The sequence below is a fragment of the Cryptomeria japonica genome, chromosome 10 (genome assembly GCF_030272615.1).
Source record: "Cryptomeria japonica chromosome 10, Sugi_1.0, whole genome shotgun sequence".
NCBI lineage: Eukaryota > Viridiplantae > Streptophyta > Pinopsida > Cupressales > Cupressaceae > Cryptomeria > Cryptomeria japonica.
The window spans coordinates 659,127,425-659,144,683 of NC_081414.1; the positions used below are offsets into that span (position 1 = coordinate 659,127,425).

At 37.5% G+C, this 17,259-nt stretch overlaps 2 protein-coding genes across 3 annotated transcripts in view; both read right to left on the minus strand.

The window, feature by feature from the left end:
• Window positions 1-17,259, minus strand: part of LOC131073369 (probable lysophospholipase BODYGUARD 4) — a 141,176-nt gene that overhangs the window by 26,017 nt on the left and 97,900 nt on the right. The gene's annotated exons all lie outside the window — the stretch shown is intronic.
• LOC131859375 (uncharacterized) lies at window positions 5,982-8,828 on the minus strand. Its single transcript, XM_059213030.1, has one exon. It carries the CDS (start codon window positions 7,418-7,420, stop codon window positions 6,398-6,400), a length of 1,023 nt encoding a protein of 340 aa, XP_059069013.1. The 5' UTR covers window positions 7,421-8,828; the 3' UTR covers window positions 5,982-6,397.

A 17,259-nucleotide genomic window follows, 5' to 3' on the forward strand; every position in this document is an offset into this window, starting at 1 on the left:
TTTTCCGAAAAATAAGGGTTTTAGTCTCCATGTATATGAAATTATTGCCATTCACTTTGGATTCCACAAAATTTTTAGAGGAAAACAACTAATTTAAGAATGGTAATCTCTTACAGTCCACACTGTTAACATTTACTACTCTCAAACTGGTTATTGTTACTCCATATGATCTGTAATTGAGATAGGTATTCCACAGTATGATCTACTAACATGAAGACTCTATCACATAGCATGCCAATGAAACCCTTAAGACTTCAAAAGTGCGCTATCTTTTGCTCTTTTAACCCTTATGCTTTTATGTTTCTCTTTTAATGACCTCCTTGAAGGAAACCATTTCTGAGCATCTTCCAAAATGATGATCTCCAGTTCTTTTATTACTAAGGTCTGATTGTCCATAATTTACACTGCTCTGCAGTTCCACCAAAACCCTAAGTAATATCCCTGCTTTGATGAGGTTCTCACATTTGGGTGGTCCTTTTATGCAAATATCACATCTATGTATTGTCAAATAGGCAATTGGTAGGCAATATACATTCCATATTTCATTGCAATCAGATCCTCCCCAAAGTACTGAACCAGTGCTTTCGCTCTGCAACATGTTGCTGAAATCCCATATCTGAAACAGTCTGACAGCATACTAGGTGCATTTTGAGTTTGTTCCGCATCTCTTTTACTAGGTAACAATGATGGAAGCCTTGTCATGTCAGCATATAAGGTACAATCTGCTAGTAATCCATCTCTTCCAGCTCTACCAGCCCCTTGATAATAAGCCTCCAAGCTCTGTGGCCAACCATAATGAATGACTTGCCGAACTTTTGACTTGTCAATTCCCATGCCAAAAGCAACTGTTGCGACAACCACCTGTAATGAGTCATTACGAAGCAGATCATGCCCGTTATGCAAATGTTTCTTTGGCAACTTTGCATGATAAGCTACAGCCTTCCGAAAATGATGGTTTTAATCAGATTTTTATTTAAAAAAGACTGAAAAAAAATGTGAAAACAATACTGCTGTGTGCATCTCTGAATGACTGTAAGGATTTGAAAATGGTAGAAAACATTATAAACCTCCCTTTTGTCATCTGCCATTAAGCTGTGCATTAAAATAAGTATTTTATGAAAATTGTAGCTGCATACTTCTACAAAATACTCTTAAATCTGAATATCATTTGCAAGGACGTAGCTGTCTTGAAATTGTTGAAATGTCTGATCAATAACGCCTCTTCCAGTTTATCATAAAAAAATTTCAGGCTTGATGCATAAAATGTCCTCTTAATGATCATTTGTAAATATTTGCACATCTTGTTCATGCTCCTTGCATGCATTTTCCCTTATACCTTTTGGAAAGGCGTATTAAATGTTGTTTTAAGACTTGTGCACCTGCTGTCATGGAAGATATGTAGCCATGTGGCGTGAATGATTGCTGCCCATACTGACTTTATATCTTGTTTGTATCACTTTCTGGAATATGACTGCATGCCTTTGTGAATCGATCACTGTGATTGTATCTTTGATTATATGCATCCCTTCTATAATTGTGTTTAATGGTATCTTGCATTGTGTTAGAAAATGTCTTCATTATGATTCTGAAAATGCGTTGTATTCCTTACTATTCGCTGCCCACTGAACCTGAAAAACTGAATATGCATTTTCTATACTTAGTGTACAGCTTTCTGTATGCACTGCATATCTCCTTAGCATGCATAAATACCTTGTCCATGTCCTTTAAAAGGAGAGTTTTATCATGCTTATTGGCTGATCATGCGATCGCATACTCGCATTTTGTTACTCTTTTTCTATCACCAGTTCTGATATAATTTCATTGTATGAGACCTTGCTATCGTTTCACATGAGCTGGGCTCAACCCTTGTGGGAGCCTCATTCATCTCCACTCATTTTTGTGAATTTTATGACCAGCAAGCTGTCCTTTTCCCTAATCCTGCACATGAAACAAACATGTTAGGAAAAATATGCATATGTATGGTGATTTTCCTTTGATCTGATATTTGCCTTTCAAGACCCCTTTGTGATGCGAGTTATATGCATCTGATGCATGTAGGGATCATATATATATATGCGTGCATTAGTACACATGTTAGAAATGCAGTCAGCCATTGCTTAGAACAAAATGTTCTAACGTATTGCATATTTTAACTCTTTTGCAGATACCAGAAGGAAAGCAGATACGGACCGGGGTTAAGCAGCAAGACAAAGGCAACATCGAGCCTACTTCAACTGTTCCAGTCATTCAGGCAATGACTGGTTCCATTCTCAACATGCCTTCTTCATTTTTTGTACTTGTGTATACATATCTGTATATTTCTTTTCTGCACTTGATGCATGTAGCTAGTCTCACGGCTCTTTGTGTGGGATGCATGTTTGAATATGAATAAAATACTTCTCCTTTTGATGAGATGTCTCTCTCTTTTGTTGTTACAGACTAGAAGTATTTAAAAATACCATCTTTAGCTCACTTCTTAGTGCAGTTGGAAATACAAAAAATAGAGAATTAGTACACACTTGTTTCTTTTTGTAAAAACTAGCATTTCTTAACCTATTTTTCAGCTAGAAGCGAAAAATAGGTAACAGGTATTATCATATTTTTATTAAATTCATTAATTCAATTATTACGATTTATTAATTCAGCATATCACAATTAAATTTTTTAAATGCATATTTTAAAAATTCATGTTCAACTTTAAACTGCTATATTTTTTTAATCACTTTTATTGTTCTTATTGATATTGTAGATTAATCTACAATCACAAATTACAATGGCATCATGTTCTACATCTAGTTTGAACTTAGCAAGTGCAAGTCGGCCTATTGGAAGGAGACCCCTTGGAAGCCATGACCCCACTTGGAAATATGACATAATGGAATTGGTACAAGGGTCTGTGATTTGCACTTGGTGAAAGAAGAAACTTAGTTGAGGCATCAATTGCCTCAAATACCATCTTGCAAGCATTCCTGGTTGCAATGCCAAGCCGTGCGAAGCAACCCTAGAAGAGGTGAAATGAGAAATGGTGCCCTTCTTGCAGCACTAGCTGAAAAGAAATCGAAGAGGGCGGAGGCACAAGCAACCATATATGAAGCCATTCCTCCTAATTTTTCAAGAGAAAATGATGTGCATACACAAGGCATTGCGAGTTCTAGTCATAATCCATGAGTACAAGGCCCATCCTCCTCATCCAAGTTGAGCAAAATTCTATTGCAGCAGTTTTTTGTGCTTAAGAATGTACCAAGAGTACAACCTTCATTGGAAGCTACAAAGTGAAACAAGGAGGTGCACAAAGAAGTACACAAGGCTGTTGGTAGTTTGGCAAGTTGTTGTCATTGATCACTAAGTGTTGTCATTGATGTCAACCCTTAGTATTGAGGAAATTAGAGATTGCATATGTGGTCATTGAATGTATTAGTGCAGATGGTTGATGAGTGAAGATGTTTAGTGTTGTGGATGTACACCTTCTTGGTGTTGATGTCCTACCTTGTATGCAGATACTTATGGTAGTGATGGTGCTAATTTTCATGATTCAATAGCACAGATGGTATCATGATAACATCTTATTAAGATGAGGATTAGAAGCATGATGTTGAAGATATGTTTTCCAAATGATCTTGTGCATACTACAAGTTGTTGCGGTATCTCTATTAAGTGATGAAATGGTGTTTTAAGGTATCCAAGTCTCCAAAAATTGATGAAGTGTGTGAATGCAGAAAAGTATGCTAAAGACAGTCTAGAAGAATGCTCCACATTTATCCACATGTGGAGATATGGTCTTGTGATTTTGGATTTAATATTTATGCTCTGTGGATGTTGCACTACTATCTATACAGGTCCATGTTGTTGCAGCTGATGTTTCTAGTTACAATAGTATGTTGGTAGTTTGATGATTGGTCAGGTCTAGTCAGGAGAATGCTCCACATTGATGTTCCTGTTATCACTTGAACCTGCGCCCCTATTTGCTAAGCTATCAACTCAGCAGGCCTGTGACACATGGGAACCCTCCTAGGCCTGTGGGTTGCCTAAAAAATGGAGTGAACCTCCAGAGTAAGCTGGTTCTTTTCAGATTCTGCACCTAAACTAACAATTTCTTCAGGGAAAAGAGTAAGGAGGAGAAAATGTAAAAACTAAAACTTGAATTTAAGGTGATTGCACCAGATGGTATTCTTTTTTGGAATCTATCTAAGCAAAAGACACACAGTACAACAATGATAATGAACCCTTTTTCACACAGACCAACAACTCATAACCCTTGCATCAATGCTTCATAAACAGGCTAGATAATCACAGTCCTAAGAGGGAAAAAATCCTTTTTTCACGACCTAAGACTATTAATCATAAAAAAAAAACACAGCTTATGACCTGCAAGTAGTATATGTATTTCTGCATAAGGCATCAAAAGGAGATGTAAATTTTAAGGGGGGGGCAAAAGCCAACCACCAAAGAACTGACTAACCCTGAAGATGCAGTAACAAAGAAAGATGAGAAGTAGAGCAGCAAACCAAGCTGTTATCCTTGCCAAACAGGTATCACCAAGCTTTATAAATCCTGAAAATGTGTTACAAAGACATCCATTCTTGCAGAGAGAACCAAAAAATTACAGTCTGCTCCAAGATGAATGAATCAGAACCCTTACAAAAATGAAGGCCCTCAGCTTATATGCCTTTTTCCAAACATATCAAGAAGTCTCCACCTCCTCATTTTAGGTCGAGCAAACTCAAAAACCCTACCTTTTGGGCCTCCAAAATATCTCAAAAGGGATAAACCTGAGCCAAAAGGCTAAGTCATCCATTCTGCAAACATAAAACCTCATAAATGCAACATAAATGCTTCTGAAATGTCTCTGACAGGCCTGCAAGCCCTCATAAATGCAAAAATATCCCTCCCTTTGCCCAAACAAAAATATCTAATAAAGTGATTTTTTCAAAAAAAAGATTTATTATTATTTGGTCAGACATTTGTTTGACTTTATTTTTATTTATATTTAAAAAGCTTTAATAATATAAAAGTAATAGAATTGTTTTAATTAAAGCGATAAAACAAATAAATCACTTTAATAATATAATTTTATTATTTTTATTTATTAAATATTAAATAATAAAGTGTAATAAAAAATATATTTAATAAAAGTGTTTTATTAACACTTTAATAAATAAAATTCTTTATTATATTTTATTATTTTTTAAATATAAAATAAAAATAGTATCAAACAAATGCTTAATCAAAAAAAATAATAAAATTTTTTAATAAAAAGAAAACTTTATTAAAGGCATTTGTTTACAAGCCTTCATAGGGCACATTTCTTGAGTTTTTAAGTCATCCTGCATAGGAAATATGAAAGGGGACAAAGTGATAAAAATCACTTAGGAAGCAAGAATTTTACAAAGTTTTTAAAGTGATTAGAATCACTTGGAAATACAAGCGAACCTTGCCATGTGGCCTCCAACCATTTACGTGGCATAGAAGGGAAAAGAAAAATGCGAAGACATTTAAGGGAAATGAAAACCCTAAAAGCTCGTTTGAGTCTTCATTTTGTCTTTCGACCATTCTAGAAACGGCTCTGCATCTCTCGAGGGCGCCGCTTAGGGTTTGAGCTGGGCGTGGAAGAAAAAATGTTGATTTTCTCTCTGTTCTGGGCGCATTTTTTGAACGCTGGGCCTCTGTTTCTGCTTGAGACCTGTTCTTCGACTGTATTTTCTGCTGTTTTCGGGCTTATTTTGGAGCCGTTGTGGAAAACATTTTGTGTTTCTGGGTACATTCTGGGTGTTCGGAGCTCGGCCTCCTTGCTTGCTGGGCGCTCTTTTCACTTTGCATCCGCTACGTTGCACAGGTCCGCCATTTTTTGTAATTCTGGAAAGAAAGAAAAGCTTTTTTAATGCAATATGTTGGCTTTCTTCTCTGCGTTTTTGAAAAAATTTCATGTATTTGAATCTGTTCGGCATTTGCTTGCAATTTCCCAACTATTTTCCTTTCTTTGGGTTCATATATCTTCTTTCAGTATAAGCCAGGAAAGTGACGGCATGGCAGTTACTTTATCAATGAATATGAAGTTCTTTTTCCATCAAATTGCAGCCCAAATTCTTGAATACTTTCCCTGTTGCTTATTCATTACAAATATTTCTAAAAACAAAAGGCAAGATGTATATTTTTATGATATCATAGCCCGAAACCTTGAGTATTTTCCTTGTTATTCATTCCATTATGCATACTGCCCAACTGAAGAAGCAAGATGATGTCCTATTATGATATGTATTTCAATACAAGCATGTACCCTTTTTGGATAACTACCTAAAAGTACAAAATATTATCCAGGACTCCAATGGCATGCTTATGACACTTCTTTTTGCTAAAAAAGTTATGACGCGAAGAATCTTGGTGAACTAATTTGGAATGCTCAAATACTATAGTAGTCCACTGTTTCTTCTCTGAGCATTTTGTCTGTACTGGCCCTTATCACTCTTACTTGGTCATCTATAATTTCTAGCACCTCTGAAACTGCGCCTAGAACTCCACTTGACATCCCAACATCAATGCGCCATATTCTGCTGTTACATTTACAGTTTGCACCAGTTGTTTGGGGAGTATGACCGACTACCATGCCTGCTTTTCGACGAGCATCTGCTACAGCTTCAGGGACTACCTCATAGCCATAGACATACTTAACCTCTTTGGCTAGTGTAAGACCAATAGTACCAGTTCCACAAAACAAATCCAGAACTATTTCTGAGCTGTCACCTCTTATACTTGCTGCTGCTTCTACCAGTGAGTATAGCACATCTGCCCGTTGAGTATTGGTTTGAAAGAAAGAGTTAGCTGATATTTCAAAAGTAAGCCCTCTTAAAGTCTCCGTTATGCTATTATTACCATGCAATACATATTCCTCTTCACCAATTGATGTGTTTCCAACAGAAGTATTAACACTATTTAGAATGCCCACCACTTCTGGAATGGTATCAACAATTTTCTTCACCATAGGCTGAAGCAATGTGGGCTTGTAACAGGATGTCACTAAATTGACCATGATCTGTAATGCTCTTGTGTCATAATCTCTGCCTGTTCTTATAGTGAGATGTTTGAGGAATCCATTGTGTTTATAAACATCATAAGCAGATAGATTTGACATTGGATCCTGCCAGCACTCTTGCACAATTGCAAGTACATGATTCGCTACTTTGTGTTGTGACAAACAATTTTTTATAGGGAGAATCTTATCAAAGCACCCTGGCACATGAAGTCCTAAGGCGGGTTTGTTCATTTCTCTGCCATCTTTTCCATTTATTGTATCTTCAGGTAACCAACTTTTCGTTCCAAATGAAAACTCCATCTTGTTACGGTAGTGAAACTGCAGATCACATGGTACAATAGGCTTCATATAGTCTTCATGTCCTTGGATAGGAAACCCTCCTATATGAACCATTAATTCACGGACCTGCTGCTCTTTTGCCTTGACCTGAGCCTCATATGCAAGATTCTGTGTCTTACAGCCTCCTTGGATCTGCTCTTTGCTTACACCATTTTCAATAGTTAACAGTCATGATTTGCATTACAAAAGCTCTTCACACTTGCCATATATCCCCTTGAAATATGTTTTGAAGTTCCTTTATCTCTTGGGAAAACTCACACAATGCCAAACGTGTTCCTTGACGATCTGTTTATGACTGTCCCTCCATCTATGACTCTGCATATTTGTCTTCAACTGACAACCCTTGCTGTAATCCATTCACAAACCAAACCTGTAGTCTCTAAACTAAATATCATTATGATGTTTTTCTTGGCATGCTTGACTGATCTTTCATTTACTACCATCTTCTTTTGCAAAAGACTGTCACTTGTTGAGTTGTCTCGTCATATGGCCCTGATTTTGCCTTAGTGATTGTCTCTGAATACTGTCTTGTCTTTGGTGTATCTTCTCAAGCTCTTTTTCAACTGCTGATGCAAAATCAGACTGTAAGAAGTCTGAATTTTCATCTTTAACTTCATACTTATCAATCCATTCTTGAGTGGTCCTCAATGCAAGGCTTATGTGATGGCAAACGACTACTGGTCACTTTCAGAAAATTAGAATCATGTGCATGCTTCTTCAAAGTGTCTTCGTTGTACCTAATTGCATCTTTTTCCAGAGTAGGTTGTATCCCCACAAGTGCTGGTCTATGAGGTGTCCAGCTGTAAGACACACGTTTTCTTAGCTGCCTTAGCTGTCATAAAACCGATACATATCTGCATCTCCTTAGCTGTTATTTTATTTGCCTCCAACCAACCCCACAATGGTGAAGTACCCATGACAAACCAATTTCATTATCAAATTGTAGGACCTTCCTATTAGGCAATCTCCTAGTTTCTAAAATCAGCTCTCTTAGACAATATTGGTCATCTGATCTTAACAAGTATTTCTTAGTGTAATCATGTGTATGAAACAAGGAAAATCAATCTCACTGTAGACTATCATACCTCACATGTAGCTGGAATCTGATAATTGGTTTGATTCTTGATTGTCCACACTCACATAAGACTGAAGTGAACTTGTGAGCAGGGCTTCATCCTCATTCTGGTGTGGCCCAGGTGACTGATCACCTATAAATCTGACTTTATCTTTAAACAATGGCTGCCATTGTTTTGCAACTAGTACCACAATCTGAAATATTTTCTGACAGTAACTCCACCCCCATAATCAGGATAAAGACTGTTAATCTCAAATGGAATAATGACTAGAATTTGAATGTCTTCTCCCCTTTATCACCAGCCCTGATTTGATTTGATTGTATTAAACCTTGATTTTCCTCACATGAGCTGGGCTCAACCCTTGTGGGAGCCGCATTCGTCTCCACTCATCTTAGTGAATTTTATGACCAGCAAAGTGTCCTTTTTCCTTTTCCTGCACATGAAGCAAACCTGTTAGCAAAAATGCATACTTATGGTGACTTTCCTTTGATCTGATCTTTGCCTTTTGGAGATTCATTTGTGATGTGAGCTATATGCATTTGATGTACGTAGGGATCGTATATATATATGCGTGCATTAGTACATATGTCAGAAATGCAGCCAGCTATTGCTTAGAACAAAATGTTCTAACACATTGTTTGTTTCAACCTTTTTTGCAGATATCAGAAGGAAAACATCAACGGACCGGGGGGGAGCAGCAAGACAAAGGCTACGACAAGCGTCTCTCAACTGTTCCAGTCATTCAGGCAATGACTGGTTCCACTTCTGACATGCCTTATTTTTATTTTGTACTTGCATACATATGTGTATATTTCTCTTCTGCATTGGATATACGTAGCTAGTCCCACGGCTCCTGTGTGGGACGCATTTTGAAAATGAATAAAAAATACTTTTCTTTTGCAAATGAGATGTTTTTCTTTGTTGTTACAGAATACAAGTACTTAGAAACATCATCTTTAAAACACAAAATAGAGAATAAGCATACACTAGCTTTCTTTTGTTCATGCTAGCATTTCTCAACCTATTTTTCAGCCAGGAGCGAAAAATAGGTAACAGTTCCTATTGTTGCGGCTTGGAGGATATGCTTATAATGTTTGTGTAGTTCCTTAGTTCAGATTTCAAATGATGAAATGTTATGGAAGTGTGTCTATCAATGTTTATCTCATGACTGTGTTTCTTGGCACTCCAGTAATGAAGAATTTTGTGTCAATTTGGTTTTTGCGAACTTGTTTTGGCTTGACAGTATGGAAGAAGTGTATGAGGATGTTGTTGAGGGTTAATGGAACACCTCTATGCGGTTTGCATGATGTTGGATGGTCTATTTGGTGTTGAATTCGGTCTAGTGATGGCTTTTAAGGTAATTTGCAATTATCTGGCCGAGAAGGCTTGTTCTCCTTGTGGTGCATCTTTGGGGGTCTCTACGAGCATTGGAAGATGTGTTGATCTCTATTTGGATCCTACTATGGCTTGTGGGGATCCACATTGTGAGAATTCATTTGGAGAAAGTGTTTTTGGGCTGATTGGTAATGTGCTCCTTGTTTTGCCTGCATGTTACCTTATTGCTGACCTTGATGTGCGCTAGCATGTGTGATGTTTGGGACTGCATTGGATGATGTGTTAAGGTATTTTAGGTCCTCTCTATCTTCTAGATAGGACCTCCTTCACTACAATTATATTTTGTGGCCGACCCTGTGGGATCACTTCTTGTCCCCTATTCTGGCAGACCTAATTGATGTTTTGTGATGATGCTGATGGTATATTGGTGCAGGAGTACCCGAGGTCCAATACTAGGTCCAATAGGCTAAAGTTGGTATTTTGGTTTCAATTGATGTTCTCACATGTAATAAGGTCTTATTAGACCATTTTATGTTTGTTGATGTCTAGTTTGAGTCTTGGTGGTGTCAAAGTGCAAATATTGTAAAAGTTGCATAATGTTGTAAAGAGCAACTTTGTATTTTGTGTGTTAAACGTGAACAAATGGATGATTTGTCAATCCATAATTCAAATTTCAGTTGGTAATCGTTTGAGGAGGTTGGAAAACCTTAAAAAGGCCTTGAGTCACCGACCTGTTGTGACGTTTTCACACATCGCCCCATTGCAAATGGGGACCCATGTTTTTTGCTTTTTAGGGTTTGTTTTCTAGGTCTTTTAGGGTTTTGTCAGTTGGCCTTTGCATTTTTGAGTGTTGTCGGGGAGATCAATAGGATAGCAGGTCCTGCTGGAGTGAAGTCCTGATCCTGAAATTTGGCTAAGTCTGAAAGTCCTGATCCTGAAATTTGACTAAGTCTGGAAACTAAAAAACCTCAAAAAACTAGATTTTGCAATATAACTCCTGGAGGTCTGAAACCACTCTCAAACATCCTGAAAGTATATATGGAATATAACTTAAAGTATCACTTATACTTAAATGTTATATTCCATAAAAATTATCCTATCGGAGAGTTCGAAAAGTCAAATTTCGCTCCTGTCCTTCACTGAGGATCCAGAGAGCATAGCGCTCCTGTCCCTCTCAGGAGGACCAAGGCAAAAGCGCTCCTGTCCCTCTCCAAGGGACCAGGGCGAAAAGACTTATTTGAGCCATTCCTGGCCTTGTTTGGTCAAATTGAAACATCAAAGGCATAGTGAAGGACGAAATGAACATGATAAAGCATCCAGACTTGATCAAAAATGATGAAATGATGAAGTTTTTGCCTAGAAGGTCAAAAGTGCTCCTGTCCCTCACTGAAGGACCAGAGCGCTTTTCTTTATATGCACAATTTTAGACCTTTTTTGGACATTAACTTTTATTCATAGCATGAAGTAAGGTGAAATCTTCCCTAGCAAAGGAATTTCGAGGTGAAAAGTGAGACAATTTGGCTAAGAGTTGAAAAAGTGCTCCTGTCCCTCACTGAAGGACCATGCCACGTTTTCAAGTTTCTCTTCTTTGTTTGATATTTTATGGCAAAACTTGACTTGGATGGGAAGGACGAATGATGTTTTATGCCTTGGACGCAATTGAGAGGTTTAAAGAACAAAGAAGTATGCCAAGATGTAAAAAGTGCTCCCGTCCCTCTCCAAGGGACCAAAGAGATTTTCCAAAAAGTGCTCCCATCCCTCTCCAAGGGACCAGAGCGATTTTCCAAAAAAGTGCAAATCTCTTGCAAAGACAAGGCGAGTTTGTGATTGAAATGAATGGAAGAAGACATGATTAGCCCATTGAAGATAATTTGGAAAGCTAGCAAAGGACGGATAAGCTTGAAGTTGAAAAAGTGCTCCTGTCCCTCACTGAAGGACCAGAGCACTTAACATGTTATCTAGCCTTTTTTGCCAATTTTGGACAAATTCAGGCCAAGGCGCAAGTTTGAAAAAGTGTTTAAAATGCCTTGAAGTGGAATTGAGATGCGAGAGTTGCAAATTTTGACCACAATTGGCAAAAGTGCTCCCGTCCCTCACCAAGGGACCAGGGCGCAATTTCCAAATATGACCATTTACCTTGCATTTTGAAATGATATTTTTATTACCAAGGCTCAAGATGGAGTGAAATGTGATATTCTACGCCTGGAGGATAATTTGAAGTTGATATGATCAAGAATTCATGCAATGGACTCAAAAGTGCTCCCGTCCCTCACTAAAGGACCAGAGCGCTTTTTATGAAAACAACAAATTCCCTCCAAGATTATGCTAAGGCAAAATTGTATGAGATGGGAAGGATTTTCTAAAACATGGTGAACAAAGGTTTGACTTTAAAAAATTGAGAATCCTAGCCTAAAAATAAAAAAGTGCTCCTGTCCCTCTCCAAGGGACCAGAGCACTTAACATGTGCATTCTTTATTTTTGCCATATCCCAAACATTACTATCCTCCAAATCGCATTAGATGCCAAATTGCTAACTTTGGAATATTTGAAAAAATTAATTAAATTGGCATTTAATAAATTGATTTTAGGCCTTAAAAAATTGAACTTTTATTGTGAAGGCATTTAAAATTAATTTTTTTTAAATTAAAAAATTAAATGTGGAGCGCACAAGGCATTATTTGCCTTTATTTGACAAGTCGGCCTACTCCTTTTGGGTTTTTATTTATTATTTCACCTTTTATTTGCTAGGTCGGCCTCATGGGTAAGTGGAAGGTGAGCGCTCTATATATTGGAGGTGTTGTTTCACAATTCAAATCATTCAATCATTCTTTCAAGTGCGAATTTGGAGAGCAATTTGAGGAGCGAAATCCAAAGGAGTGGAGCGAATTTCTACTAAGTGTGGAGAAGCTAATGGTAGGCGAAATTCATATTGAAGGCCATTGGAGAGGCGAATTTCTTGCTAGTTTGGAGGATAATTTCCAGATTTTTTGAAGACATTTGAAGGCGAATTTCCAGATCTTGAGGAAGCTAGTGGAAGGTGGAATTCTTTTCCAAGCTAGAGGAGGCGTGATTCATCCAAGAGGAGGCTATGATCTACACTTTGCCTAGCGAAATTCATCTATTTTTTTTGCATCATTTCTTAGAGTTTAATACTCAAGAGAAGGTATGAAGAATTACTTTTTTGAAGTTCTTATTCAAGACTTATTGTGATCCTATTGAATCTAAGTCTTGAAAATCCAATTTCCATTCATTATTAATTTGAAAATGTATAGTTCTTGATTTATCATTACTTTTTCAAATTAATATCTTAAGTTTTACCTTTGAAAGGTCTTAAATTTCATGCTTTGAGGTTTGATGCTCAAAAGACTAACTTTAATATTTTGTGTAGGCATCAAATGGGGATCCCGGAGTTGGAAAATCAAGCCAGATCAAGGACGGTCTCCTCCAAGAAGATCAAGCAAGGACAAGGGCGACCTCCTCCAGCCTAACATCGACAAGGACGACCTTCTTCGATCCAGCATCATCAGGATAAGGGCGACCTCTTCCAATCCAGCATTCCAAGGCGAGGTACATCAATCATCCTGCCAATCAAGGACACAAGGAGTTAGAGCAAGGGTTCGTTGAAGAAGCAGATAGTTCCAAATGAATTAATTAAAGCTAGCTTCTCAACAACATCAAGTTGAATATCTACCAAGTTACAAGTGTCAGACAAGGTGGCATCCTAGTCATCACTTCTCCAGTCAGTGTGGTCCACCTCAACAATGTCCAGATTCAATGTACCCAAGTCATGGAAGGTGGCACAAACTTCTATGTACCTACCCCGGCTATCCATTGGTTGAATTTTCCAGAGAGGACATGTGTCCAAGCAATACAATTTTATCATTGGTCAAGCATTAAATGTTATGTAATGGTTGTAACAAACCCTAATTAAGGTTTTCATTGTAAAATCTTGGCCATTGATCTCGAATTGATCTTAGCCATCGAATTGTATTGAGGGCACTATATAAGCCCTGGCATTTCATTTGTAAAGGCATATAGAAGCAGTTAATAGAAGATAGATAGAGAGTAGTTAGAAGGTGATTAGCTATTTGATAGAATAGCAATTAGAGTAGAGTAGAGAGAGAAGGCAAAGATTGTTGCCAAGATGTTGTTGTAAGAGACTTGTAACTTCATTGAAGAAATGGTGAAATTTATAGGTCGATTCGACAATTTGCATGGTCTTTATACTTCTTATATTTGATTTCATGTTATTAGATGAATGGAAGAAATGTGCTTGATTGATGGTGGAATTCGTATATCCATACTACTAGCAGTTTGTTGATTGCAGACTTGCCTTGTGTAGTCAACTGGAATCATTTAGCTTAAGCTTAACTTCAGTTGTTGCTTCTTCATTGATATGCATCAACCTGATAGTGTCTATGCCTGCAGTGATGATTTGAACATCATAAAGCTTTCCTTCGAAGATCGCACTAACCTTGTGGAGATGGTCCAACGATGTCAAAACAAGACTTAGTTAGAATTTCATCAAAGATCATTCATTGCTCTTACATTCTTAGTGTTAGGATTAGATCCTTTCCTCGCCCTCATCTTTTTTCTTTTCTTAAATCAAAGCTAGTAAGAGCCTGTGTTCCAGCAATATTCAAAGCAGATCAGACATTCAATCATCAAATGTAAGTCCCCTTGTGATTCCAGCAAATCACATCATACCACAGAGAGCTTATACACACGTAGAGATCCTACAACGAAGAACCTTGGAGTCATCCTGATTGATCCTTTTCCGCGATATCTTCAACAATCAGAGGCTTTACTCAAGAGAGGATAAGGTACCCTTGGGTATTTTATCCTGTGTTTGATAGTGTACAAAATACACGTCAACACGACCCAAGGGGTTGGATGATTTTTTTCGGTGAGAAACAATTAATGAAATATCATTGTTTCTGCACATCTGAACATTTCCTTCCCGCTTTTCTGCATTGTCCGTGCTTGTACGGATTTACAATGATCTGAAACTGATTGGGAATGAAACTAGACAGAGTCAGCTTTCATTTGCATTTGGTGGCATCCAATTTCATCAAGTTAGAGGAATCTATAGGCATTTCTTTCCAGACGGGTCAGAACCCTACCTAGGGTAGGCAGAGTGAAAGAAAAATGCATAAATCACCATTCCACTGGTGAAAACTCCTACAAATTGGTGGAATGGTCTGTACTAACATGTTCTTCAACATTCCAAAGTTGCAAATGCAGGGGATAAGTTTTGCACATGGAAAAGTGATGCCCTAGGCCTGATATCCCCATGTATTAAGCCGAAATCATTGATAAAGAGCCCTAATTTGCATTGATCAAACAAAAGTGGTTGGAGGTTGTTTTGAGGTATTGGAGGAAGTGTATGAACCCTTCCTAAGCCTAAACCATGCTTGAACAACCTTTTGGAATCATTTGGAGACCAAAACCAAGTTGCCTATAAGCCTACTAGCCAATTAGGCCTAATTCCTAAAAGGACAGTCAAAATTTGGCCCAGTCTGTACAAAGTAACCCTACCTGATTTTGAGATATGTTTAAGAATGTCCAAAAGGGTATCTGGAAATGTCTTTACATTTTGAATGCCATCACTACCTTGATAGTTATGTTAGAAAAACCATGTTTGGAAGGCTACTAGGAAGAATGAGGGTTTGTGAAGGAAAATCCATACTTTGATGATTAGAGGGTCTTATAGGTGGTTGTTTGAAGTTGCTTTGTGTTTTTCTATCCCTGATCTGCATCATATATATAGTAGATCATTTCATTTGCAATTTGTGTGGATTAGAGTGGATTGAGAAAGATGCGAAATTGAGGTAGCACATGTGTGCGGTGGAAGTATTGGAGCTGAATTGTCAAAAGGTTGGTTGAGGCAATGAGTCAAGAGCAACTACATTCAAGGGAGACTGTTGGATGTTGTGATGTTGAAGGCATATACTTTGTAATTCAAGTTATCTTTGTATCTTTCCCTAAGGCAGTGCATCTCAACCTGCAAGTCCTTTGTATCTTGCCCTAAGGTAGTGAACCTTAGCCTACAAGTTCATCAAGGAGCACTAGACTTCCCTGGAAATTTACCTAAAACAAACATTATAATATTTGTTTCATATAGTGTGAGATAAACTCTCACTGTGGTTTTTCCCTTCTTGGGTTTTCCGCGTAAATCTAGTGTTATCTTGTGCATCTGTGTTCATTGTTTTATCTTTCAATGTTGCTGATCAATTTAAGGTGTTTTGCAATTGTGCTATAAAGTTTTAAGAGTTGATCAAGACTGATTCGCCCCCTCCTCTCAATCTTGGGGTTTGTTTAACAAAGGCTTGTGCAATTTTTTGTTATTACGACAACCTTCCCTTCAATGTGGCAAGGAATCCACATTGGGAGTGTTTGGTGACAACATTGATAGTTGCAAAGAAAGCCACCCTCTCCAGAAGATTTAAGTGGCAAGTTGCTCCAAGATGCTATTGAAGATGTACAACAAATTGTGGAAGATCAAAAGAAGCAATGGTGAAAGTTTGGATGCACAATTATTTCAGAGGAGTGGACAAATGAAAAGAACCACACCCTCGATTTTTTAGTGGCTTCAAATGGTGTTAGTTTTTTTAATTCGATTGATGCCTCCAACAAAATAAAGAATACACAAAATTTGAACTTGTTGTCGGAGGAAGTTGTTTTAAAGGTGGGCAAAGAAAATGTTGTACAAGTTGTTACTGACAATGCAGTGGCATATATAGCAGTTAGAAGATTGCTTCAAGAAAGGTATCAAACACCTTTTTGGACCACTTGTGCAGATCATTGCCTTAACCTTCTTTTGGAGGACATTGGAAAAATTAATTAAGTGAGAATGATTGTACAAGAAGCAAGAGATACCAAAAATATATATTTATAATCTACCATGGGTTCTGTTGATGTGTTTTCTTTGCATTATGCAACACAGAATAAAATACTAAATACTCTATCCTCTCTTGAACAAAATCCTCCCAAGTGCTAAACTGCGTGATCAAATGAGATGACTCCAAGGTTCTGAATGTTAGGTCTTGACGTGCTCTTGGATAGACTCGGTGTGTATGATGTGATTTTGTTGGAATCACAAGGGGACTTACATTTTGTATTAGCTCTTGTTTGAATGTTGTTGGAACGTAAAATTCACTTGACTTTAAAAAAAATGAGCAAAAGGACAAAGGGTTGAGATTTCTAATCTAATCCTAGAATGTAGGAACTAATTATTGATTAGGTGTGACCAGACCAAGCTTTGTTTCGCTATCAAGGAACAACTACACAAAACTGGTGCAATCTCCTAAGGATAAACGAATGATTTTCATATCACCAATGCACATCAGCCACACGAACAATGAGCATGAAGTAATAGAAGTTAAGCTTTCACACAAGTTCAATTGACTACGCACTGCAATTTGTAATCAATAAATTACAAGTAGTATGAACATAAGGTACACCATTCATCAACAATGATAT

Coding starts and splice junctions, on each gene's coding strand:
- LOC131859375 (XM_059213030.1), bottom strand. CDS start 7,420: ATGGTTCATATAGGAGGGTTTCCTATCCAAGGACATGAAGACTATATG.